Source organism: Drosophila obscura, unplaced genomic scaffold, assembly GCF_018151105.1.
Source record: "Drosophila obscura isolate BZ-5 IFL unplaced genomic scaffold, ASM1815110v1 contig_9, whole genome shotgun sequence".
NCBI classification, from domain to species: domain Eukaryota; kingdom Metazoa; phylum Arthropoda; class Insecta; order Diptera; family Drosophilidae; genus Drosophila; species Drosophila obscura.
The window spans coordinates 958,570-981,854 of NW_024542883.1; the positions used below are offsets into that span (position 1 = coordinate 958,570).

Below are 23,285 nucleotides of genomic sequence, written 5' to 3' on the forward strand. Positions count from 1 at the left end.
TTTCTTCAACGGTGAACAAAACTAAGGGAGTTTTAGCGTTCATTAAGCGTTGGTCAAAAGAGTTTGACGACCCGTATAATACAAAATCACTGTACGTCTCGTTGGTACGCCCGATATAGGAGTACTATTCTTGTGCATGGAGCCCTTAATACAAAGAGCAACAAATTCAAATTCCGTTCAAAAACAATTTTTAATTTTTTCCCTTAGAAATCTGAACTGAACATTGCAGAATTTGCAATGGCGTTTTCTTCATTCACAAGCTCATTCTCGTGCTTGTGGACTCCCAAACTCTGTTGGGACAGATAGATTTTTACATTTGAGAACTATCGGATAAATACCGTATAGAAACTTGTAGATTAAGAACATCTTAGATGGATATTGGAATAACTGGGAAATTTTCGGAGCGGTAAAAGCTTACAGACCATCTCAGAAATGGATGGTGGATAGACGCCTTTGAGAAAAAGTTATCATTCTTCACAAAAACCTGCCCAAGGGTTAAGACAGCAAAGCAATCCGTGACGACGTCAGCAGAGACGCCAGCCGCGAAAGTGATAATTTTTTTTAAATAATTTATTTTGATCTGGTATTTTTTTAAAGCTTTTTTCAGAGCAGGCACTTCTTTTTGTCGCATAACTTAAGTATATTACATTTAGTTGCAATAAACTTCTAAAAAGCTAAGAAATGCAGCTATATATTAGACCCAAACACTTTGTGATTTAAGCTTACTGTTTGGGAAATATTAAGCTTTCAAATACAAAAATGATGATTTTTGTGCGGTGTTTTTTACGAAATTTTGACTTTAAAAACTCAGGAAAAGTTGAAAAAAAAAATCCTGCTTCTATTATACCCGTACTCAAAAAAGAGTTATGGGGTATATTGTATTTGTGGTAAAAGTGGATGTGTGCAACGCTGAGAAGGAAACGTTTCCGACCTCATAAAGTATATATATTCTTGATCAGCATCAATAGCCGAGTCTATGGAGCCATGTCCGTCTTGATGAGCGCCTAGATCTCAGAGACTATAAGAGCTAGAGCAACCAAATTTTGTTTCCAGACTCATGTGATATCACACTGCTACAAGTGTATTTAAAAATTTCGCCCCGGCCTTTCCGCCCCCACAAATGACGAATATCTGTAACAGCCACAATTTTAAAGATACGATAAAACTAAAAACGCAGTATCGTAGAGAATGCCCATGTCTACCAGATTGCCAAATTTGAATCAGATCGGATCAGATTGAATAATTATAGCCAGAATGAAGAAATTAATTTTCAGTTATTTCCCTCGCACCCTCCGGCCGACGACCCTGCTACTCATTCTCTTTCTCGCTCGCACACTCTGCAGCGTTCAGCGAGCGAGCAACCCCCCGTGGAGGAGATGTAGAATCTAAATGATACATGTATAATCTACATGTTAGATGTATAATATACAATGTAGATGTAGATATCAGATGTAGCAAAAAAATGTAAAATTAAAATTTTTTTTTATATTTTAAAATTCTAAAAAATTATAAGCTCAAAAATGTATATACTGACTGAGTACGGGTATACGTAGAGTAGCGTCCCCAGAAGCGACTCACACGTTCCCTCTCGTTTTTTTTTAATTCTAAAATTCGAAAAAATCATAAACTTAAAAATGTATATACTAATTGAGTACGGGTATAAGTAGAGTCACGTCCCCAGAAGCGACACACGTTCCTTCTCGTTTTTTTGTTTATAGGTTCCTTTATTCGGCGTCGTTAAAGGTATTGCTCATTAAAATCTATGGAGAGAAGGCGGATCTAAAATTGGCTGACCAAACCTGCGAAAATCACATTTAGTCTGCACGAGAACATGGTGCTTCAATGTATTGAAGATTTACAATGTGAACTTTGATTCCGAACAAAAAATATGAATTTTGCATTTGAAAGCTTAATAAGCTGAAGCGGTCAGCTGAAACACAAAGTGCTTTGGTCCAAAATATAGCTGCATTTATTTGCTCTTCAGAATCGCAAATGTGCTTACAGCCCGGCGTAAGATACCTAAGTTATTTGAAAAAACCAGCGCTACCTCTAAAAAAGGCATTAACAAAAAATAAATTTTTTTTTTAATTCTTTGAAAAAAAGTTCTGACAAAAAAACTATAATTCTTAGAAAAATACAAAAAAGCTCCCAGGTGCACATGTATGCCGATGGTTGTCTGTCGACCGTCAAGTAGAATGGATAATTGTATTAATATTAGCCAAAAGAGCTTGAGAAGAATAGTGCCTTTGTATTTTGTATTTTCCATCCTACCGCGACAAGCATGTTAATATGTACTTAAAAATTATTGCGCTAGTCACAACAATTTTAATAGTTGTTAACATTTAAATATTCGGAATACACAGTCGGGCAGTCCGGCTTTCAATTACTATTGCATTTTATGTTTTCAGCCAAAAGTTAAAATCTTCATTTTAAGTCGCTCTGACATTCGCAAAAGTCGGGCTTATTTCCTCTTGTACTGTTAAGCGCAAAATTGTTTGCCACGCGTAAGTGCCATTAAAAAAGGACCCTGTTATGTTTAGCAGAGATTTATCGTTCGGATGAATTCACTGTTGTTGTCCTGACCAATTTTTTCAGATCTAAATATGAGGTTGAGTTAAATAAAAATTGTTTATAAAAAGGGCACAAGCTCAATTGCATTGGAAATAGTGTCAAATTCATGTCAATGCATCAATCAGTCATCTAAGATTCGTTTTGATGTATTAAAAGCCGTTTAATTTTCATTTCGGCGAGGAATTTGTTGCCGTTTTGAAAACGTTAAAACACCAAATTTTACGTTTTGAAAAGTAAATCGGAAGTTTTTTGTGAAGTGAAAACCGGAGCCTGCCTGAATAACATTTAAAAGTAATTACAGTTATAAATGAACTTCTGTACTAAAATTTACTGTAAAAAAAAAGGGTAGGGGTATATTCAATTTGTGGTAAAAGTTGTGGTAAAAGTTTCCGACTATAGCTAGAGCAACCAATTTTGTTTCCAGACTCATATAATATCACACTGCTACAATTGTATTCCACCTCCACAAAGGCGGAAAAAATAAAAAAAAAAAAAAAATTAAAAAAAAAAGCTCAGTATCATAGAAAATGACCATATCTATCAGATTGCTGAATCTGGTACAGATCGGATCGTTATTATAGCCGAAATAAAGAAATTAATTTTCAGTTGCTTCCCCCACATCCTCCAGCTCGAGACCAAGCTACTCATTCTCTTTCTCGCACACACACTCTGCCCTGTGCAATGCGCGACTTTTGCGGAGAAGATGTAGAATCTACATTGTAGATGTATAATCTACATATTAGATGTTTTATCGACATGTAGTTGTTTAATCGAAATTGTAGATGTAGATAACAGATGAAGCAAAAAAATGTAAAATGTTTTAAAATTCAATCATAAGCTACAAAAGAGAGATTTTGACTCGAGAGTTTTGTCAAATCCACCGAAAAATCCGAGGTGCCACAGGATATCTAGAGATTTCATTTTTCGGACACTTTTTTCGGAGTTCACGCGCAACAATGAGAATTGTAGCTCAGAGTTGTAGCCGTTTGACCCAAACGACTGAAACCTAATTTTACCTGAAAAATACCGTTGCTGGTCCAAGAAGGAATTTTTGTCTATTCTTTCATTTTTGAGGTTTGGTTAACGAATTTTAGCTCCACCATTTCTCCATAGATTTTAATGAACAATACCTTAAACGACGCCTAATTAATGCGGGTATCTAAAACTAAAAATGCATGCCAAGAATTATTTTTCTTTCGACCATTCCCGAGTTTTCAAAGTCAAAATCTTTCAGGCGTTAAGCTGCAGATACAAAGTGCCTGGGTCCGATTTATAGCTGCATTTGTCAGCTTTTCATAACTGCAAAGTTCTATGCAACCAGATACTTAAGTAATGTACAAAATAGAAGCACTACCTCTGAAAAAAAACATTAAAAAAATACCACATTTTAAAAAATTCTTAAAAAAGAGAAGGAACGTGTGAGTCGCTTCTAAATACGCGACTCTACTTATACCCGTACTCAGTCAGTATTTACATTTTTGAGCATATCATTTTTTAGAATATTAACATTAAAAAAAAAAATTTTACAATTTAAATTTGTTTGCTACCGTTGTTATCTACATCTACAATGTATATGTTACATCTAACATGTAGATTATGCATGTACCATTTAGATTCTACATCTCCTCCGTGAGGGGTTGCTCGCGCACTGAACGCGGCAGAGTGTGCGAGCGAGAAAGCGAATGAGTAGCGTGGTTGTTGGCCGGAGGGGGGGAGGGAGACAACTGAAAATTAATTTCTTCATTCTGGCTATAATTAAGATCCGATCTAATTCAGATTCGGCAATCTGGTAGATATGGGCATTCTGTACGATACTGCGTTTTTAGTGTTATCGCATCTTTAAAATTGTGCCTGCCACAGATTTACGTCCTTTGTGTGGGCGGAAGGGGGCGGGTCGAAATTTTGAAATACACTTGTAGCAGTGGGATATCACATAAGTCTGAAAACCAAATTAGGCGCTCATCGAGACAGACAGACAGACAGACGGACAGACAGACATGGCTATATCGACTCGGCTATTGATGCTGATCAAGAATATATATACTTTATGGGGTCGGAAACGTTTCCTTCTCTGCGTTACACACATCCACTTTTACCACAAATCTAATATACCCCTTAACTCTTTTTTGAGTACGGGTATAAAAAATAGACCATAAAAAAACCACAATTCGTTAAAAATTTAAACCCCGAAATCTATAGGAAAAAGTCATTTTGGGCCACAGCCTAATTGTCGTGTTGACCAGTGTAATCTTTGAGGATTTTCTGAACAACAAGATTTAAATTTGTTGCCCGCTCAATTAAAGTGTGGAATTGACAACCCCGACAAAGTTTTTTTTTTGCGGTTGTCTGTGACTGGCCTGGGAAACGTCAATTACTTGCATTCTAAATTGAACAAATTTTATAGAAAAATGCCAGTCGCCGAGTTAATAGCAAGGGATCTTCTTAGAAGGAAGAAAATACAAGAGGAACGAATAGAGCGCAGGATGTTAAGAACGAAGTCAGAGCCGTTGTCTACTTCTGACTCCATGTTGGTTTTTGTTTTTTAAGCAACATGTAAACAAATGATTATTTATTTTCTTATTTTCGTGATAACTATAACTAACGTGTGGACAAAGAAACTGTCATGATGGTTTTTAATTTGATAAGGGAAGACATCCCATCATCAACCATTTCACCTATCCTCTTCGATTTTTGGCTCCTGCCACTCCGTCTACGGCCTGCTTTGGCTGGATGGCCGTTGCAAGCGCATCCTCTGTGGACGACAATGTCTACTGCTTGTATGGGTCACCGCCCGTGGCCCTGGTTTCTTTTTTTTCTCGGCCAATTTCCTTTTTATTCCTTTTTTCCAGTCCTTCCAGATCTGAATGTGGTTATGGACATAATTAAAGTATAGTGCGTGTGAATATGTTATCGCTTACTCTACGACCTATTTTACTTTTTGACATTGACGTTAGCACACGATAACACACTTGGAGCTGCCACCTAATATAAATAATTGGAACGGCAGAATCTTCATTAATTACGCACTTATTTTGGCACGGCTGAAAATTTAAATGATGTAAACTTAAGTTATTTATTTTATCTCTAATTTAAAACCATTAAATGCCTAATATCATTCGAATTTAGCACTCCAAAAAAAAGTAAATTGTCAGAAAAACTAATTGGCCACATTTACCTTTGAGTTGGTTTTGGACGTCGACACCGAATGGCGATTCTACTAGAGATTTGACTAGAGATTTCGTAAAATGTTCGATGTTTTCATCGTTCGTTCTCTTTCGTAGTGACCAGACGTGTTTTTGTTTTGCGCTCCGCATTTTCCTTTTGTTTAACTTAAACAGCCGGTGTTTTTTATCTATAATTTAAAATATAATTTAAAAATCTATAATTAAAAAAAAATAAAAGACATAAATATGAAATTTTCTGTCGTCTGTGCCAAAAAAACCTGCAATAAGCAGATCACCCATGACCAGCCCAATATCCCCTGCTGGCTTTGCGAAGGCGTAGTGTACGCAAAATGTGTAGGGATCTCGGGCCGTGTAGGAGACGCCATTTCCCAAAACAACGGCCTACATTATAGTTGTGAGGAATGCCATGCTGTGGAAAACGACATGCGTTCGTTCATGAGGCAGACGCGGAGTGGCTTCAAAGAGCTGAACAGCAATATGATCGGCTCTTGGCCATGAACACTCAGTTCAGCAGTTTACAGCTGCTGGCTGAGTCTCCGAGGCGCAAGAAGTCTACTCCGCGGGACTTGCAAGTGCCGACTGCCTCATGTCCCCCGCATCTGAAAAACTTACTCCGACCACTCCCTTAGTGCAGCAGTTGATTACGTTTGCTACTCCAAGGGCAACGATCGCTGCTGGTGATGCAGATTCGGGAGCCGAATGCGTCACTTCGGAGAGTATGCAGTTAGAAATGTCTGTGGAGTCCGTGTCCATCGAGTCCGCACCCTTAACTATCCCCTCAGTTTCGATCACACCAGCTAATAGATGTCCAGGACCACCGGATACTGCCATCCCAGGTACTAGGCCTGTGGTGCCAAAACCACTGGTAGGAGTCCCACCAAAGCGACAAGTTTTTGTCTCGCGGCTAGCCCCTGACCTCACATGCAATGATGTCACCGCTTTTATACAAAGCAAAATAAAAGCCGTCGGCTTAAAGGTGGAAAAATTTAACTTTTCTTACGCCAGGGAGATATCTTCCTTCAAGATAAGCGTCTCCCCAACTCAATTTGAAACCATTTGTTCCGCCAAGTTTTGGCCAGAGCATTTGGTGGTTAAAGAGTTTAAGGCTAAGACAAAGAATATGCCCCCCATTACTCTTCCTAGCATTCAGACGAGTGCTCCATCTCCATCCTCATCTTCCACCTCTACTTCCACCCATCCAAAAAACATCCTTAGTTCCGAAGTTTTGGCAGGTCGGTACACAATAAAATAAAATTCTATGGAGAAACGGCTGGAGCGACGTTCAAAACGGTAAAATATGATTTTCGGAGGGTTTATCAACCAATTTCAGATGAGCCTTTTCTTCATTAATTAATATGCACCTATAAACAACAAAAAATAAATTTAAAAAAATGAGAAGGAACGTGTGAGTCGCTTCTATGGACGCGAATTTACTTTTATACCAGTATTCAGTCGGTATATAAATTTGTGAGCTTATGATGATGATGTTCCCCAATAGCATGGGTCCAATAGGATGGGTTTCAGCAATATGATGGGCTTCTGCTTTCAATAATAAAGACGACTGCTCTCCTTTTCGTGCAGAGAATTACTGAAGTTTTTATTTCATCTTTTCCCTACTTATAGGGCTGAAACTTAGTATATAATGTACATAAAATGTACATAGTGTTTCGACACCGGAGACTGCTGGCTTCGGTCCTCGCCGGATGTTGATTCGAATGTGTGTACATTTGAATCTCTGCTGTTGTGGCGGAATGTGCTGTCGCAGACGATGTCCGGGTTGAACGTTCTCTCTGCGTTTTCAGTTTTATCGTATCTTAAAAATTGTGCCTGACACAGATTATCGTCCTTTGTGGTGGAGAAAGGGGGCGGGGCGAAATTTTGAAATATACTTGTAGCAGTGCATTCGTCTGGAAATAAAATTTGGTTGCTCTAGCTGTTATAGTCTCTGAGATCTAGGCGTTCATCAAGACAGACAGACAGACATAGAATCGGCTATTGATGCTGATCAAGAGTATATATACTTTATGGGGTCGGAAACGTTTCCTTCTCTGCGTTACACACATTCACCTTTACCACAAATCTAATATACCTCTTAACTCTTTTTGAGTACGACTGTAAAAATTTAATCTATCGGAAAATGTCGGTTCTGTTCGAAGCGTAAATAAAAAGTTAAATTTTGTCGAGTATTGTAATTTTGCGAAAAGTAAGGCAAGATAAAGATTGTAATTTTGTTAAATGTACAATAAAGTTTTTTGAACACATACATTTTCAAATAATTAATTCGATTTACCTCATGACCTAATACCAAAACTACACTAGTCAACACTAGAACTAGGCTGTGGCTCAAAATAACTTTTTCTTATAGATTTCTGGGTACTTTTTTTAAAGAATTTTTTAAAATCTGGTTTTTTTTTTTTTAGAGGTAGTGCTTCTATTTCCGGGTACGATTTATAGTTGCATTTGTTAGCTTTTCAGAACTGCAAAGGTCTATGCAACCAGATATAAGATACTTAAGTTATGTGAAAAATAAAAGCACTAATTTCAGGTAAAATTATTTTTGAGTTGTTTTGGTCAAAGGCAAACTGCAAGTTGACCGTTTATCCATAGATTTTGATGAGAAATCCCTCAGACGAAGCCTAAATAATGCGTCTATCTAAAACCAAAAATGTTGGCCAATATTAATTTTTTTTTCGACTTTTCCCGAGTTTTTAAAACAAAAATTTCAAAAAAAAAAACGCAAAAAATGATGAAATTTGAATTTGAAAGCTTAATATCGTCAAGGCGTTAAGCTGCAGATACAAAGTGTCCGGGAACGATTTATAGTTGCATTTGTTAGCTTTTCAGAACTGCAACGGTCTATGCAACCAGATATAATATACTAAAGTTATGTGAAAAAAAAAGCACCAATTTCATGTACAATTATTTTTGAGTCGTTTTGGTCAAACGGCTGCAAATTGACCGTTTATCCATAGATTCTAATGAACAATACCTCAAACGACGTCCAATTAATGCGTCTATCTAAAACCAAAAATGTTGGCCAAGAATAGTTTTTTTTTCGACTTTTCCCGAGTTTTCAAAGTCAAAATTTCGAAAAAAAAAAAAAAAAAAAAAAATGATGAAATTTGAAGTCTAGGTCGGATTTATAGCTGCGTTTGTCAGCTTTTCAGAACTGCAAAGTTCTATGCAACCAGATATAAGATACTAAAGTTATTTGAAAAATAGAAGCACTACCTCTGAAAAAAAACCATAAAAAAAAAACCAGATTTGAAAAAATTCTTTAAAAAAAAATGACACCATAAAAAAAAAACGAGAAGGAACGTGTGAGTCGCTTCTAAAGACGCGACTCTACTTATACCCGTACTCAGTCAGTATTTACATTTTTGAGCATGATTTTTTAGAATTTTAGAATTAAAAAAAAAAATTGTACATTTTACATTTTTTTGCTACATCTGTTATCTACATATATTATGTATCTTCTACATCTAACATGTAGATAATACATGTACCATTTAGATTCTACATCTCCTCCGCTAGGGGTTGCTCGCGCACTGAACGCGGCAGAGTGTGCGAGCGAGAAGGAAAATGAGTAGCGTGGTCGTTGGCAGGAGGGGGCAGAGGAAGCAACTGAAAATTAATTTCTTCATTCTGGCTATAATTAAGAGCCGATCTAATTCAGATTCGGCAATCTGGTAGATATGGGCATTCTGTACGATACTGCGTTTTTAGTGTTATCGCATCTTTAAAATTGTGCCTGCCACAGATTAACGTCCTTTGTGTGGGCGGAAGGGGGCGGGTCGAAATTTTGAAATACACTTGTAGCAGTGGGATATCACATAAGTCTGAAAACCAAATTGGGTTGCCCTAGCTCTTATAGTCTCTGAGATCTAGGCGCTCATCGAGACAGACAGACAGACAGACAGACAGACAGACGGACAGACAGACATAGCTATATCGACTCGGCTATTGATGCTGATGAAGAATATATATACTTTATGGGGTCGGAAACGTTTCCTTCTCTGCGTTTCACACATCCACTTTTACCACAAATCTAATATACCCCTTAACTCTTTTTTGAGTACGGGTATAAAAAAAAAGTACTACAAAAATTTTTAATCCCCGAAATCTATCAGAGAGTCATTTTGGTTCACAGCCTAAATAAAAAGTTCAATTTTGTCGAGTAGTGTTATTAATCCATAAAGCTCACACAAAACCCTCTTAATGATTAAGTATCTGACTTAAGGTTGGGCCCCAATTTTTTTTTTTGCACCGTGGCTCTCTCCTACCTAGCTACGCTACTGGTTCTCTTGAGAGAATTACCTTGGTTGATGATCTTGGTGTTAAATTGGACCCAAAGTTAAAGTTTTCTGAACACATTTCTACCATGGTAAATAAGGCCATGGGTGTGCTTGGGTTTATAAAGAGGTGGTCAAAGGAATTTGACGACCCCTATATAACGAAGACTCTCTACATCTCGCTTGTTCGTCCGATTTTAGAGTACGGCTCTTGTGTATGGTGCCCCCAGTACAAAGTACACCAGGACCGTATAGAATCAGTCCAGAAAAACTTTTTACTTTTTGCTCTGCGTGGCCTTAACTGGGATGCAGGTGTGAGACTGCCATCTTATCCTCGTAGATTGCTTTTAATAAACCTTCCAACCTTAGTTAGTCGTAGAAAAATGCTTGGTGTGATTTTTATGCACAACCTGATCAAGGGTGACGTAGATAGCCCTGACTTGTTGAGCCGCATAAACTTTACGATTCCTATTAGATCTACTAGAAACTTCATTCCTTTGTTCCTTCCGCTTTGTAGATCGAATTATTCCTAGCACGAACCATTTAGGGTACTTTGCTCGGACTTCAATTCCCTCTACCACATAATATCAACTACTAATTCCCTTCCTCTTCTTAAATCACTAATACTAACATACCTTTCCCGTAATTAGTTATATTTATTAGCTATCTTTGCATGTTTAGCTCTTTGAGTTGTGTTTAGCTCTAATTTTCCTCGAATTTTAGTCTAACACCTATCTTTCCTGCATGCTCGCGATCGGTTCGGTAACACGCGTCGCGCGTCATGCGTCAGCGCCCCTCGGTCGGTTTGGCGGGAGGAGGGCTGCGTTTCTGCCTGGGTTCCGCGCGTAACAGGCTTCGGCTTGGTGTCGCATGGGCCACTTGATGGTGCAGTCATTGCATATCAACGTCCAGACAAAAAAAAAACAAAAAAAAAACGTTAACGTGTATGCGCCAGTCTGCCAGCCATTTTTCACACAAGATGCCACAAGATAAGATGATAAGTATTCAATTGCTCTTGTTGGGCACTTGGAGCGACTTAGTATGGCAGTATCATCAGCAATTGTCGAAGTTGTTGTTAAGCTGTTTTTCGGTGGATCTGCTGTGAAGATTATATACAGTGTCGTTTCAAGCAAGCTGCTTTGGGGTACACCGACTTGAATTGGATGATATTCAGAAAGGAAATCTTTACATCGTACTACGAAACTTCTTTGCTGTATGACTACAATACTACATTGATGTTCTGTGGAAGTAATATTTTGATTTTGTGGATTAAGCCATCTCTAACCAAACACGGTCGAAAGCCTGGGCGACATCCAGAAAAATAGCGGAGCAATACTCCATTTCAAATTCGTATCTCAGAGGTTATTCGGTTTACTTGTTCAATGGTTCCATGTTTTTCGCGAAATTCAAATTGGTGCATCGGAATGGCACCGTTGATGTTTGAAACGATTCAGGAGCAGTTTTTCAAATATTTTTGATAGGCAAGGCAGTAGGCTGATGGGTCTATATGATGATGGCTTGGACCTTTCTTGTCCGGCTTTATGGATCATTGTGATGACTGATTTCCTCCATTATTGAAGATAATAGTCCCATTTCATCATGCTGTTGAATATCACAGTAAGGAAATATACTACACAGCTCGGCAATTCTATGATAATTTTAGGGGAGATGAAATCGTGGCCGGAGCTTTGTTTTGCTTTGAGATTTGGTCTTTAATAACGCTTGTGACTTCTGCTGATTGGAGAATTACTCCTGATTACTCCTCCGGAGTAGCTAGTTGGTTGATGGGAGCACAAAGCTATTTGTAGCTGGGTGTGGTTTGAAGACGTTCTCTAAATGGACGGCAAATGTATTCGCCTTTTTTTTTGTTACTGCGAGCCCACTCTCCTGTTTGTGTACGCAAAGGTGATTCACTCTCAATTGATGAGCTTACGCCTCATTTAGCTTCCCACAGTGGGAATCGTTTGCTAGTTGGGGAGAGTTGCCCCATATAGGATTTTTGAGTTCGGTTTCTTTCATCGTCTAGGGCTCTGCGTAGTAGATGGTTGGCTATTTTTAGCCGCTCTTTCGAGGCAGGTAATCTGTGGGGTTGCTTGTTTGGATCTGTGGGCCAATATGTAGGCTTGCCCGGAGAGATAAAGTCTCGCTTGTTTCGGAATTATAGCGTTACATAGTTGTCTTCCCTTCGCGGTGGTAGGTCGAGCTGCTATAAATAGGTCAGCTAATAGATCGAAGAATTTTACATATTCTGCTTGGGAAATACAGACGCGCGGTGGGCCGTATACTGCGGCTAGGTTTAGGTACCTGCTCTGAATTTCAATATGAATTGATGTTGCCTGTAGATAAGGTGTAGCCAATGATGGCGGATAATGCTTGATGCTTTATCATCGGGATGATTTGTCACATAGAAGTTATAGCAATCGAGATAAAAATAGTTTTGTTAGGTGAGTCTCTGATATGAACATAGCGTCAATGTCGTTTTGAGCGAGGAACTTCAAGAGCTCGTATTTGTGCTGTTAAATGTCATTTGCATTCCAGAAAGATATATTTAGATAAACCATTTAAACAGATTTCTGTTTGATTAGTAGCTCTAGGAGATTTTGATTGCGGATAAGCTCCTGCATCGTTTGTTGTATTGCTACCATTGTGTTTGTTATAGTTACTAGAATTGACCCAATTCCACTAGGCAATTGGAATGGATTTGCAGGGGCATGTTAGGCAATAATTTCTGGGATCTTATTTTATGCCTGATGCTGCATGGTTCGTGCAAGGAATAATTTGATCTACAAAGTGGAAGGAACAAAGGAATAAAGTTTCTAGTAGATCTAATAGGAATCGTAAAGTTTATGCGGCTCAACAAGTCAGGGCATCTACGTCACCCTTGATCAGGTTGTGCATAAAAATCACACCAATCATTTTTCTACGACCTACTAAGGTTGGAAGGTTTATTAAAAGCAATCTACGAAGGTGACATGGCAGTCTCACACCTGCATCCCAGTTAAGGCCACGCAGAGCAAAAATTAAAAAGTTTTTCTGGACTGATTCTATACGGTCCTGGTGTAATTTGTACTGCATTACCATACACAAGAGCCGTACTCTAAAATCGGACGAGCAAGCGAGATATAGAGTCTTCGTTATATAGGGGTCGTCAAATTCCTTTCACCACTTCTTTATAAACCCAAGCACGCCCATGGCCTTATTTACCATGGTAGAAATGTGTTCATAAAACATTAACTTGGGGTCTAGATATCCATCTCAAATGATTAGGCAGAAACCCTAATAGGTCAAGTTTTTGTGCTAGAAGGGAATGGTTTACCTTTATGGATAAAAGGTTATCTCTAATAAATTTGTGGTTGTTGATCGTCGCCTTGATTGATGGTATATTTGGTAAGTTTTGTCGACGACTGGGTTCCGAGCTGCAGTTATTGATTGACTTAGGCGATTTTCACTTCTTTATAGACAGGACAACCTCTATAGTTGGCAGGAGGTTTTCCCACACAGTTGCTACATTGGCAGATGGGTCCTCCCTATTAACGGGGAAGGCCTCAGTGAGATGGAAATCCCCACAGGCAACGCAGACTGCCCGTAAAGTGCAATAAGTTTTCGTGTGTCCATATTCCTCTCAAATTGTGCATTGAACGGGTCCATTTCGTTTGTGTGGTTCCTCCACGGTGATCCTACGGTGCAGTAGATATTGAAGCTTGAAGATTGGATGAACTTAATTTTTACTTATATGCATACTCTCAGGTGTCAGTTCAGCCTCGAACATTGGCTGGGGAATTTTATTTATATTTAGTATGTTCATAGCCATTTTGACTTCGAAGCCCTTATCGTTAAGTCCATCTATTATCTCATTGATTGGGACTGTTGATTCGATTCCATTGATAACCACTTGTAATCCTTTGCTACTTTTTAGTTACCAACTTCATTCATTTTTTCATTTTCGAGTTATTTCTTTGCCACTGATCGACAGTTTTGTTCGTCATTTTGTTTAATTTATGTATGTGACATGGAATGTGTTTGCGCCAATTTCATCAGTTTGTTTTTTAACCAGTTATAGGTGGCGGCCTTAATTTGTTGGACTTGGGTGTTTGGGTGTCTTCTTCATTTGGGAAACTTAGTGTCGCGAATCTATTGTTTGCCAGTGTCGTATGTGCTTTCAGTTATTTTGGGTGTATGAGTATTTTTGTAGCTTGTGGGCTTAATTTTCTTTACCGAGCTTGTGCTCTTATACGTTGACATTTTTTTTCTATTATATCTATTATTCCTTATTACACGATTGGACTATTTTCATTGGCAACACGAGCACAAGTACCCAGGCATATCCCGAGCGATTTTTCGCGAATTAACTTGAGATCAATTGATTTTCATGGCGGAGCGATAAAAAAATACGTCTGAAGTTGTTGACGGTTATGGCATAATTTAATTTCTAGAGGTGTCGCTCTCTCTTCAATCCTTGTATTTAAATGTCAGAATGTTTGTGGTCCTTTTTGACGTGCTAAACTTAAGTCTTTCATATAGGTAACAAGATTCTTTGGTGTATATAATTTTCTGCAATAATCTCAAAAGCAACTTGCAGCTTTCGTTGGCTGACGGAGTTACAGTCACTAAAGACTTCGATACCATAAAAAAGTACTGGTGTGAGCTACATTGTTGCAATTGTTTGTTTTATTTTCTGTGGTTAAAAGTCTTTATATAGGGATCTAAGGACATATGTTTTTCGGACTGATTTATTTATGTGATCATCCCATGTCAACGTTTTATTAAATATAAAACTTAAATTATTGGCCCGTTTTACATATTCTATAGAAATATTTTCAATGTAAAATGTTTGTAGAATGTCAGTGTTGAACTGTCTTTTATCTATGACTATACATTTTGACTAATTTGGGTTTAATCCCGCACTGACCTGACGCCGGTCAGCGACACCAGGGGACCCTCAACGTCCCGGAAACCCACGAAGGCACCCGACATCGACACGAAGAGACGAAGCCTCAGACGGCGAGAGGGTAAGCTGGCCTCACTTAAGTGAGTAAGGGAACGAATAACGGTGGGATAGGTAGGGAGTAGGAACCGTTAAATAAAATAAGAATCATTGAAAATACTCGATTTCTTCTCCTGAGAGGAAACTGGTAGCTCATGTTGGTATCTCCGACCCCTTCTGCCACGATTTTAGTCCATTTGACTCACATTTGACTAGTCCATTTGACAGAAGCCGGACGCGGAAGCACGGAAGCTGTAGGTCATCCCAGAATTACAGAACAGAATTATATGGAAATGTGTTTTTATTTATTGCTCAAAAATAAAATTCTTGTTGTAATTCCTTTTCCTTATTGAATAAATGCAAATATTATATTTATTCTTACTCAGTAAGAATACGTATGAATACGAGCTCATATCTTTAGTCTTTTTTTTATTTAAAAATCCAAAAAAATGCGTCTATTATTAACTATTATACCTTCTTATTATTGTTTTAATTATTTCAGCTCCTCGACAGTGCTGTCTTTGTGGAAAACTAGCTGAATTTGAATGTAATGAATGTTTTGGAAGTCTGCAAGCTGGATCTGGTCTTGAGTGTACAGCTTTTTGTGAAAAATGCCTTCATACATTTCATATGCATACAAAAAGGTTGGATTTTACAAGTATATATATAAATTTTTAAGTTTATTGATTAAATAAACATCATTTTAGGATTAACCATGTGCCAACAAAAATCTTTATTCCCAAGGACTTCAGAATAATGGCTGATCATATGATAGTACCACGAGTATACATGGAACTAATTTCAGTTGTTTGTATAGAAACATCGCATTATGTAGCGTTTGTAAAATCTGGCTCTGGGCCAGATGCACCATGGTGCTTTTTCGATTCAATGGCTGATAGAAAGGGTAAGTTACAGTGTTACGAGGGCGGTCTGATAAATAGCTAAAAGCAAACGAAAAAAGCTTAGCTCCAAAGTTTTCGACTTTTCCTGAGTTTTTAAAGTCAAATTTTCGTAAAAAATACCGCACAAAAATCATAATTTTTGCATTTCAATGCTTTATATTTCCCAGACGGTAAGCTGAAATCACAAAGTGTTTTCTAGCTGTTTTAATTATCTTTTCAAAATAGCAAAGTTCTTTACAAGCAGACGTAAGATACTAGAGTTATGTGAAAAAAAGAAGCGCTACCTCTGAAAAAAAAAAAAAAAAAACAAATATCATCAAACCATTTCTAAGCCCAAAATCTTTAAGAAAAAGTTGGTTTTTTCCTTGAGGAAAACTCGTGTCGACTAGTGTAATCAGTGTTGCTAATACCGCGAGCATTCCAGAAAACGTTCGGCATGACTTTATTGGCTGAGAAACCTACTTTGGACTTGTTTTGCCTAAAATCACCCGGAGTAACCTACTGTTTTGACTGCTTTGGTTTTTGGTGTGTTCTGGTTTATCTACGGTTTATCCACGTTTACAAAACGACAAAAAAAACTCGTCCTTATTGTGGTTATACACTTCAAAAACTCCTTCAAAGTTGTCTCACGAGTTCGTTTTTGGTCGATTGTGAGCAAACGTGGCAGTCATCTTGCTGAAAAAATTCTCATAACCAAACTATCGTTCAGAATCTTGCTGAAAGATTTCTCATAACCAAATGATCGTTCAAAACGTGATATCACACTGCTACATGTGTATTTCAAAATTTCCCCTTTTGCCCTCACAAAGGACGAAAATCTGTGGCAGCCACAATTTTAAAGATACGATAAAACCATATGACCATATCTACCAGACTGCCGAATCTGAATCAGATCGGATCATAATTATAGCCAGAATGAAGAAATTAATTTTCAGTTGCTTCCCCCGCCTCTTTTAGCAAGAGACCCTACTACTCATTCTCTTTATCGCTTGCATACTCTGCCTCGTTATGTACGCGAGCGCCCGCTGTCGGAGAAGATGTATAATCTAAATGGTACATATATATTCTACATGTTACGCCTAGTACTCAGATCCGAAAAAACACCCCGCTAACAAAATCAAGGTTGATATTCGTATGCAACCGATAAGACATTTTTTCGGTCAAAAACTGTTTTCTAGGCTCTGTACGGAAGGCAGTACTCAGATCAGCAAAAAAAAAGGTCGGTATATACTTGAAAAGTTTCCGAAGTATTTGCTTGTATTGCTGGTATGTTTAGACCCACCTCGAAAATTATATCAATCTGATATATTTTGCCAGCAAACAAGAAGCAAACATTACAATATGAGAACCAAAAACCAAATAATAATGAAGACAAATAGAATCTAATTAATGCAGAATTATATGCAAAAATGCTAAATGCATTTTATGTTTAGGAATTAATCGAAATTAAACAATGATTACACCACTCAACGAAATTAAACTTTTTCTTTAGGCTGTGGACCAAAATGACTTTTCCTGATAGATTTCGGGACTTACAAATTTTTTAAGTATTTTATTTTTTTTATGGTGTAATTTTTTTTTTAGAATTTTTAAAATCTGGTATTTTTTTCATTCCTTAAACGACGCCTAATTAATGCGTCTATCTAAAACTAACGAGAAGGAACGTGTGAGTCGCTTCTAAAGACGCGACTCTACTTATACTCGTACTCAGTCAGTACATTTTACATATTTTTGCTACATCTGTTATCTACATCTACATATATTATGTATATTCTACATCTAACATGTAGATTATACATGTACCATTTAGATTCTACATCTCCTCCGCTAGGGGTTGCTCGCGCACTGAACGCGGCAGAGTGTGCGAGCGAGAAAGAGAATGAGTAGCCGGTCGTTGGCAGGAGGGGGCAGAGGAAGCAACTGAAAATTAATTTCTTCATTCTGGCTATAATTATCTGATTCAGATTCGGCAATCTGGTAGATATGGGCATTCTCTACGATACTGCGTTTTATCGTACCTTTAAAATTGTGCCTGCCACAGATTTTCGTCCTTTGTGGGAGGCGGAAAGGGGCGAAATACACTTGTAGCAGTGTGATATCACATGAGCCTGGAAACCAAATTTAGTTGCCCTAGCTCTTATAGTCTTTGAGATCTAGGCGCTCATCAAGACGGACGGACAGACAGACAGACGGACAGACAGACATGGCTTTATCGACTCGGCTATTGATGCTGATCAAGAATATATATACTTTATGGGGTCGGAAACGTTTCCTTCCCTGCGTTACACACATCCACTTTTACCACAATTCTAATATACCCCTTAACTCTTTTTTGAGTTCGGGTATAAAAATGCTTGCCAAGAAAACGTTTGGAGCATTTCCCTTCAACTATACATGGTGAATTTTTGGTGAGCACTTCAAACAATTCAGGATCCACTGTCGGATCTGGAATTTCTGCCGAAATCACATCGTCAATTTGATTCGGCCTTATATTTTCAATCAGCCAAATTCAAATATGCGCATGAGCAAACCTCGTTTACTCGGTTCCAACGTTTTGTGCATTACCATCGTTGTTAATGGCATCACGCAAATGAACATACTCTTCGGAACGTAATTTAGCTTGGTTGAATCGAAGAAAATTTAACCGTTCCGATTCAATTTTTGCATACATGTCAACAATATACTGGTGGAAAGTGCTCTACACCTCAATTTGTGGTTGTCTTGATTTTGCCGTATCTGCAGCCTGTATGCGTAATAATTCATAGCACTAACTTTCTGTGTTCCTTCTCGACCGTTTACTGGATTTATCATTTTAATGTTGAAATTATAGCCATCTTGTCCGCTCCAAAACAATATGGGATATTGTAGTGCATCATAACAGCGATGAGTCTCGGATACACGTTCAAGTTGTTCATTTCTACGATGAAGCACAATATCACGATTATTAAATTGCTCACCAACTATGACTATTGCCACTTCGTCAACTGTTTGTGCATTGAAACGCCTTGCATGTTCGCCAACCGGTGTTTTATCAGTTCGAATAACAATTTTATGATCGTCAGATGGCATTCGATCAAGCGATGTTTTGAAAACCAGAACCAATTCGTTGTGCTCGTGGAACATATTTTGCAAAACAAAAATAATTTGTCTCCGCGTGTTGGTAATAATGCCACACCGACGATCAGCTTCGTCTTCCGCGTTCCCGATAAAATATAATTGCAAAAATTGGTGGTCTGCGTTGTCGAAAGGTAACAAAGAGCCAGCTCGATGGTATATTTGACCTTGAATCTGAATAAAATATATGATAAAATGAGAACAAACTTACAATTTGCATAAACAAAACTATTTAATTACCTTGAACGTTGGCATGAAGTTGTCTCTTATAATATTTGTGGCGCCAAAAGATGTCATTTGAAAACTCGAATTATACTTTCGTATATTGTTCAAAAAATGATTAGACTCAGGTGTCAATCCATTAAGTAATGTGCTCAATGGTTGTGGTGGGCTGCCTAATTCAGGCAATTTCACTTCACCACTCGCACAGCACATCCCATCTGCTTCACCTTTAAATTTAAATGCCTGACAATGGCGACAACGGTCGTTCATTGAACCAATTATAATTTGCCTATGAGAAGCGTAATCGGTGACACTACTGTACGCGATCGCAACACCTTGTAGATTTTGAATATCAGGACGTTCATTTGCAGTTGTTGTTGCATCATTGATCCGTTGATTTGAACGGGACCTTGCTGTGCGTAGACGATTATTTTCATTGCGATGTCTAATGTCTTGGCTACTTTCACGGCTCCTTGAAGCCACAACTTGAAACGAATTTCGCGTTCGCCGACCCAAATTGTATCGTCTCGACATTTAATTTTAAAAACCACACAGGTTGGTTTAAAACGCACAAATTTTCAAAAGCAACAAATATACTTACACAAATTGCAATTTTTTCAGAAAACAAATTTTCACACAAAAAGTTATAAAAAACAAAATCTATCAACAAATGTTCTGTTCTACAGAATGACAAAAAATGAAATGAAATAGGCGTTCAAACACACATTTTTAGACCAAATTTGTTCTACAGAATGACACAAAATGAAATGAAGTAGGCGTTCAAACACACATTTTTAGACCAAATTAGAGATTTTTTTTGATTAATTTTTAGTTTTTGTGGAACCTATTTATAGAAAAGTGAAAACTTTTGTAAAGAAAGAATGCCGCATGCTCTGGCTATCATTAAAAAAAAAACCGCATGCAATTTGCTGCACGCGTTGCGGAGAAATAAAATGAAATAGGCGTTCAAACACACACTTTTGGACCAAATTTAAGATTTTTTTGATCCGTTCCCGTTGTTTACATATCTGCCCTCTGTTGGACTGTTTATACCCGTACTCGAAGATTTATTAGGTCAAAGCGGATGTGTGTAACGCACAGAAGGAAGCATTTCCGACCCCATAAAGTATATATATTCTTTTTCAGTATCAATAGCCGAGTCCATCTAGCCAGGTCTGTCTGTCCGTCCGTCTTGTTTGTCGCCTAGTTCTCAGAGATATCACACTGAATCAAGTTCACTTCGAAATTTTTCCACGCCTCTTCGGCCTTCACAAAAGTCGAAAATCTCTGGCATTCAAAATTTTAAAGATATGAGAAAATAATAAAACGCAGCATCGTAGAGAATGGTCTTCCAGATTGCCGAATCTGTTTCAGATAATGAAATTGGGTTTTAAGCGCTGCAGCCGCTACTCATTCTCTCTCTCGCTCACGCTCTGCCTTGCCTCTTTCAGTGTGTATTTGCCTTCGTGTTGGTTGTCTTCGTAAAAAAACACATTAAAACATGCGAGTGGCTGCGTGCCGATCCCTGATGTATAATGACTGAGTACGGGTATAAAAGAAGAGTCGCTGCCATTGCAACTCACAAAGTTTCCCCTCGTTTTATTATTTTTTTGAGAAGTAAAGCCTGCTTCCTTAAGAAAATGTTGTGCATAGAAAATAATACGATACATTTTACATATACCTTTATATATGCCTTTTATATTTTTTTTTTAGGCGAACAGAATGGATATAACATACCGGAAATTATATGTGTTCCCGAATTAACACAGTGGCTTTCCGATGAAGGGGCGCGCACTATTAATGAAACATCGCCTAATGATAAAGCTCTACCTGAACACGCCAAGCGTATTTTTTGCGATGCTTATATGTGTCTGTATCAAAGCACAGACACTATGATGTACCATTAATAAAATTCAGAAAAATCTTTTTTTTTTAATAAAGATTTTACAATGCCTAGAAATTGTTTGCTTATTTCAGATTTTAATTTGTTACATGTTGAAAACGATTTCCTCCTCGACATTGCCGGGTAAGTCAATAGTCATTGTGGATCTACAGCAGGGCTCGGCACGGACCATCCAATGGGTATAGGAAAAATACGCTGCCGTTCACGTGCACGTGTATTACATTGCTTGGCACCAATGCAATGTTGTTTTGCGTGCTGTATTTAAACCAGTGATGCCATTTCAGCCTTTTTCCGGACAGATCCCCATTAAATGTAATGTAAAAGTAAGCTACCGGTGGCTGTCGGCAGCGAGAGTATAAGCGCGCGAGAGCGCGCCACCGGGGGAAAAATGCTCATAAGCGTGAGAGCGGGTCAAAGACACACCGTGGAAAATCACGGTCTCAGGTGCGATCGCCAGCTGCTTAAAAGGCCCAAGATCGGCCGAAGAAGGAGGCAGTCCATCAGAGCGAACCCAAAAGGCTAGACTAGGCAGTACATCAGCCCAAACTCAAGACACTACACTAGGCAGTCCACCAGCCAGAGACTCAAGTAACAACACCGGCAGTTATTTAAAGTGTCTAATCCAAACCAAAACAAAAATACAAACATAAGTTCTTCGGTAATCCAACGTTCCACCTGACCTACCCCTCTTTCGGTCATACAAGGCCACTCGCGAGCCTTAACTACCAGCAAATCTAAAAATTTCTTGTGAGGAACCCTGGACAGGCTGATGCATATCCCAGCTTGAAATAAGGTTCGATTCCGTAATAAAAACTCAATCATTTTATAATAATTTTCGCTTTATTTTTATTTTTTTGGTTATCTTCTTTTTTCCTTGCCAGTCAAATTCTAGCCGTTTGAAATGGTAGCTAACTATAAACTTCAAGTAAGTTTTGTGTGTTAAAATTAGTTAGTTAATTGTATTAGTGTTAAACGGCCTTATGAGAAAGTCGGTCGCTGGGCTAACTGATCATTTAGCTGCAGTCGGCTGTGACTGCAAGCTCGGAGCAAAGATCTTACAAGGGGATTTAGATGGGAAGAAGGCTTTGCTTGATGTTTTGATTTTTTTTCCAGTATCTCCTCTCTTACGAGTTTGATATTCAAGTCTATGTGGATATTTTCGTTCCGAAGGTACCATGGTTTTCAGAGTTCTGCACTGGCTCGCTGGATAATGCCGATGTTGATTCTGCTGGTTTTGCCCCATAACTCGAAACCATTTGTTTGGTTTCAGCACGTAGTTGTACAGGACGACTTTATAGCAACGACCGCAATCATTATAGGCTACTAGTGGACCCGACAGACGTTGTCCTGTCTTGATTATGAATATTAATTTCGAATTGGTATAATTAACTAAACAAATATTTCAGAAAGAAAGTGTTTATTATTCTAATGCTTTATGATACACAACATTCTTGGTTTTTTTTTCTGGCGCGTATATAAATAGTTTTGTTTGTATTCCGACACTGGAACAAGCGACATATAACTAGCAATGCGAAAAACATTATTTGCAGATTAATGCCCCAAATATTTAGCGACTGCCCCTGAGATTTATTTATCGACGTTGCAAATACTAGCCGCTTATTACATTACAATACAATACATTACATTACATTCGAGTTAAACATGTAACTGATACAATTGTATCAATTGTATGTAATAACATTTACCTAGATATATAAAACAACAACATGAAGAATTATTGAATTAAACATAAACAAAAAACCGACATCACGACTTTTTAAGTCCACGCGCCAACAATGTGACCAGCGATCCTAACGAACGGCAACACTCCAAGATTAAGATCCACGCGCCAACAATGTGACCAGCGATCCTAGAAAACGGTCACAATCCAAAATTTGAATCCGCGTGCCAACAGTGTGCAAACTATCAGAACCAAACGGTCACACTAGCAGCTGATCGTGCCTTGCCTCTTTCAGTGTGTATTTGCCTTCGTGTTGGTTGTCTTCGTAAAAAAACACATTAAAACATGCGAGTGGCTGCGTGCCGATCCCTGATGTATAATGACTGAGTACGGGTATAAAAGAAGAGTCGCTGCCATTGCAACTCACAAAG

The 23,285-nt window shown here is 38.2% G+C and overlaps 2 protein-coding genes across 4 annotated transcripts in view; one reads left to right on the forward strand and one right to left on the reverse strand.

Annotated features, from left to right (window-relative positions):
* Window positions 1–21,224, forward strand: part of LOC111080409 (ubiquitin carboxyl-terminal hydrolase CYLD) — a 121,610-nt gene extending 100,386 nt beyond the window's left edge. For all 3 annotated transcript variants that reach the window (XM_041596047.1, XM_041596045.1, XM_041596046.1), the window contains 3 exons: window positions 15,535–15,676; window positions 15,740–15,936; window positions 20,984–21,224. In XM_041596047.1, the coding sequence (XP_041451981.1) occupies window positions 15,535–15,676; window positions 15,740–15,936; window positions 20,984–21,177 (533 nt within the window). In that variant the 3' untranslated portion in view covers window positions 21,178–21,224. The remainder of the gene's footprint in view (window positions 1–15,534; window positions 15,677–15,739; window positions 15,937–20,983) is intronic.
* Window positions 18,234–19,877, reverse strand: LOC121405371. The gene is made up of 2 exons (XM_041596048.1): window positions 19,289–19,877; window positions 18,234–19,222 (listed from the first exon to the last, which is right to left on the reverse strand). The coding sequence occupies exons 1-2, from the start codon at window positions 19,802–19,804 to the stop codon at window positions 18,575–18,577; spliced, it is 1,164 nt and encodes a 387-aa protein (XP_041451982.1). The 5' UTR covers window positions 19,805–19,877; the 3' UTR covers window positions 18,234–18,574.
* Window positions 21,225–23,285: the final 2,061 nt, after the last annotated feature.

Coding starts and splice junctions, on each gene's coding strand:
- LOC121405371 (XM_041596048.1), bottom strand. CDS start 19,804: ATGTCGAGACGATACAATTTGGGTCGGCGAACGCGAAATTCGTTTCAA. Junction 19,223..19,288: donor ACTTCATGCCAACGTTCAAG/GTAATTAAATAG, acceptor TATTTTATTCAG/ATTCAAGGTCAAATATACCA.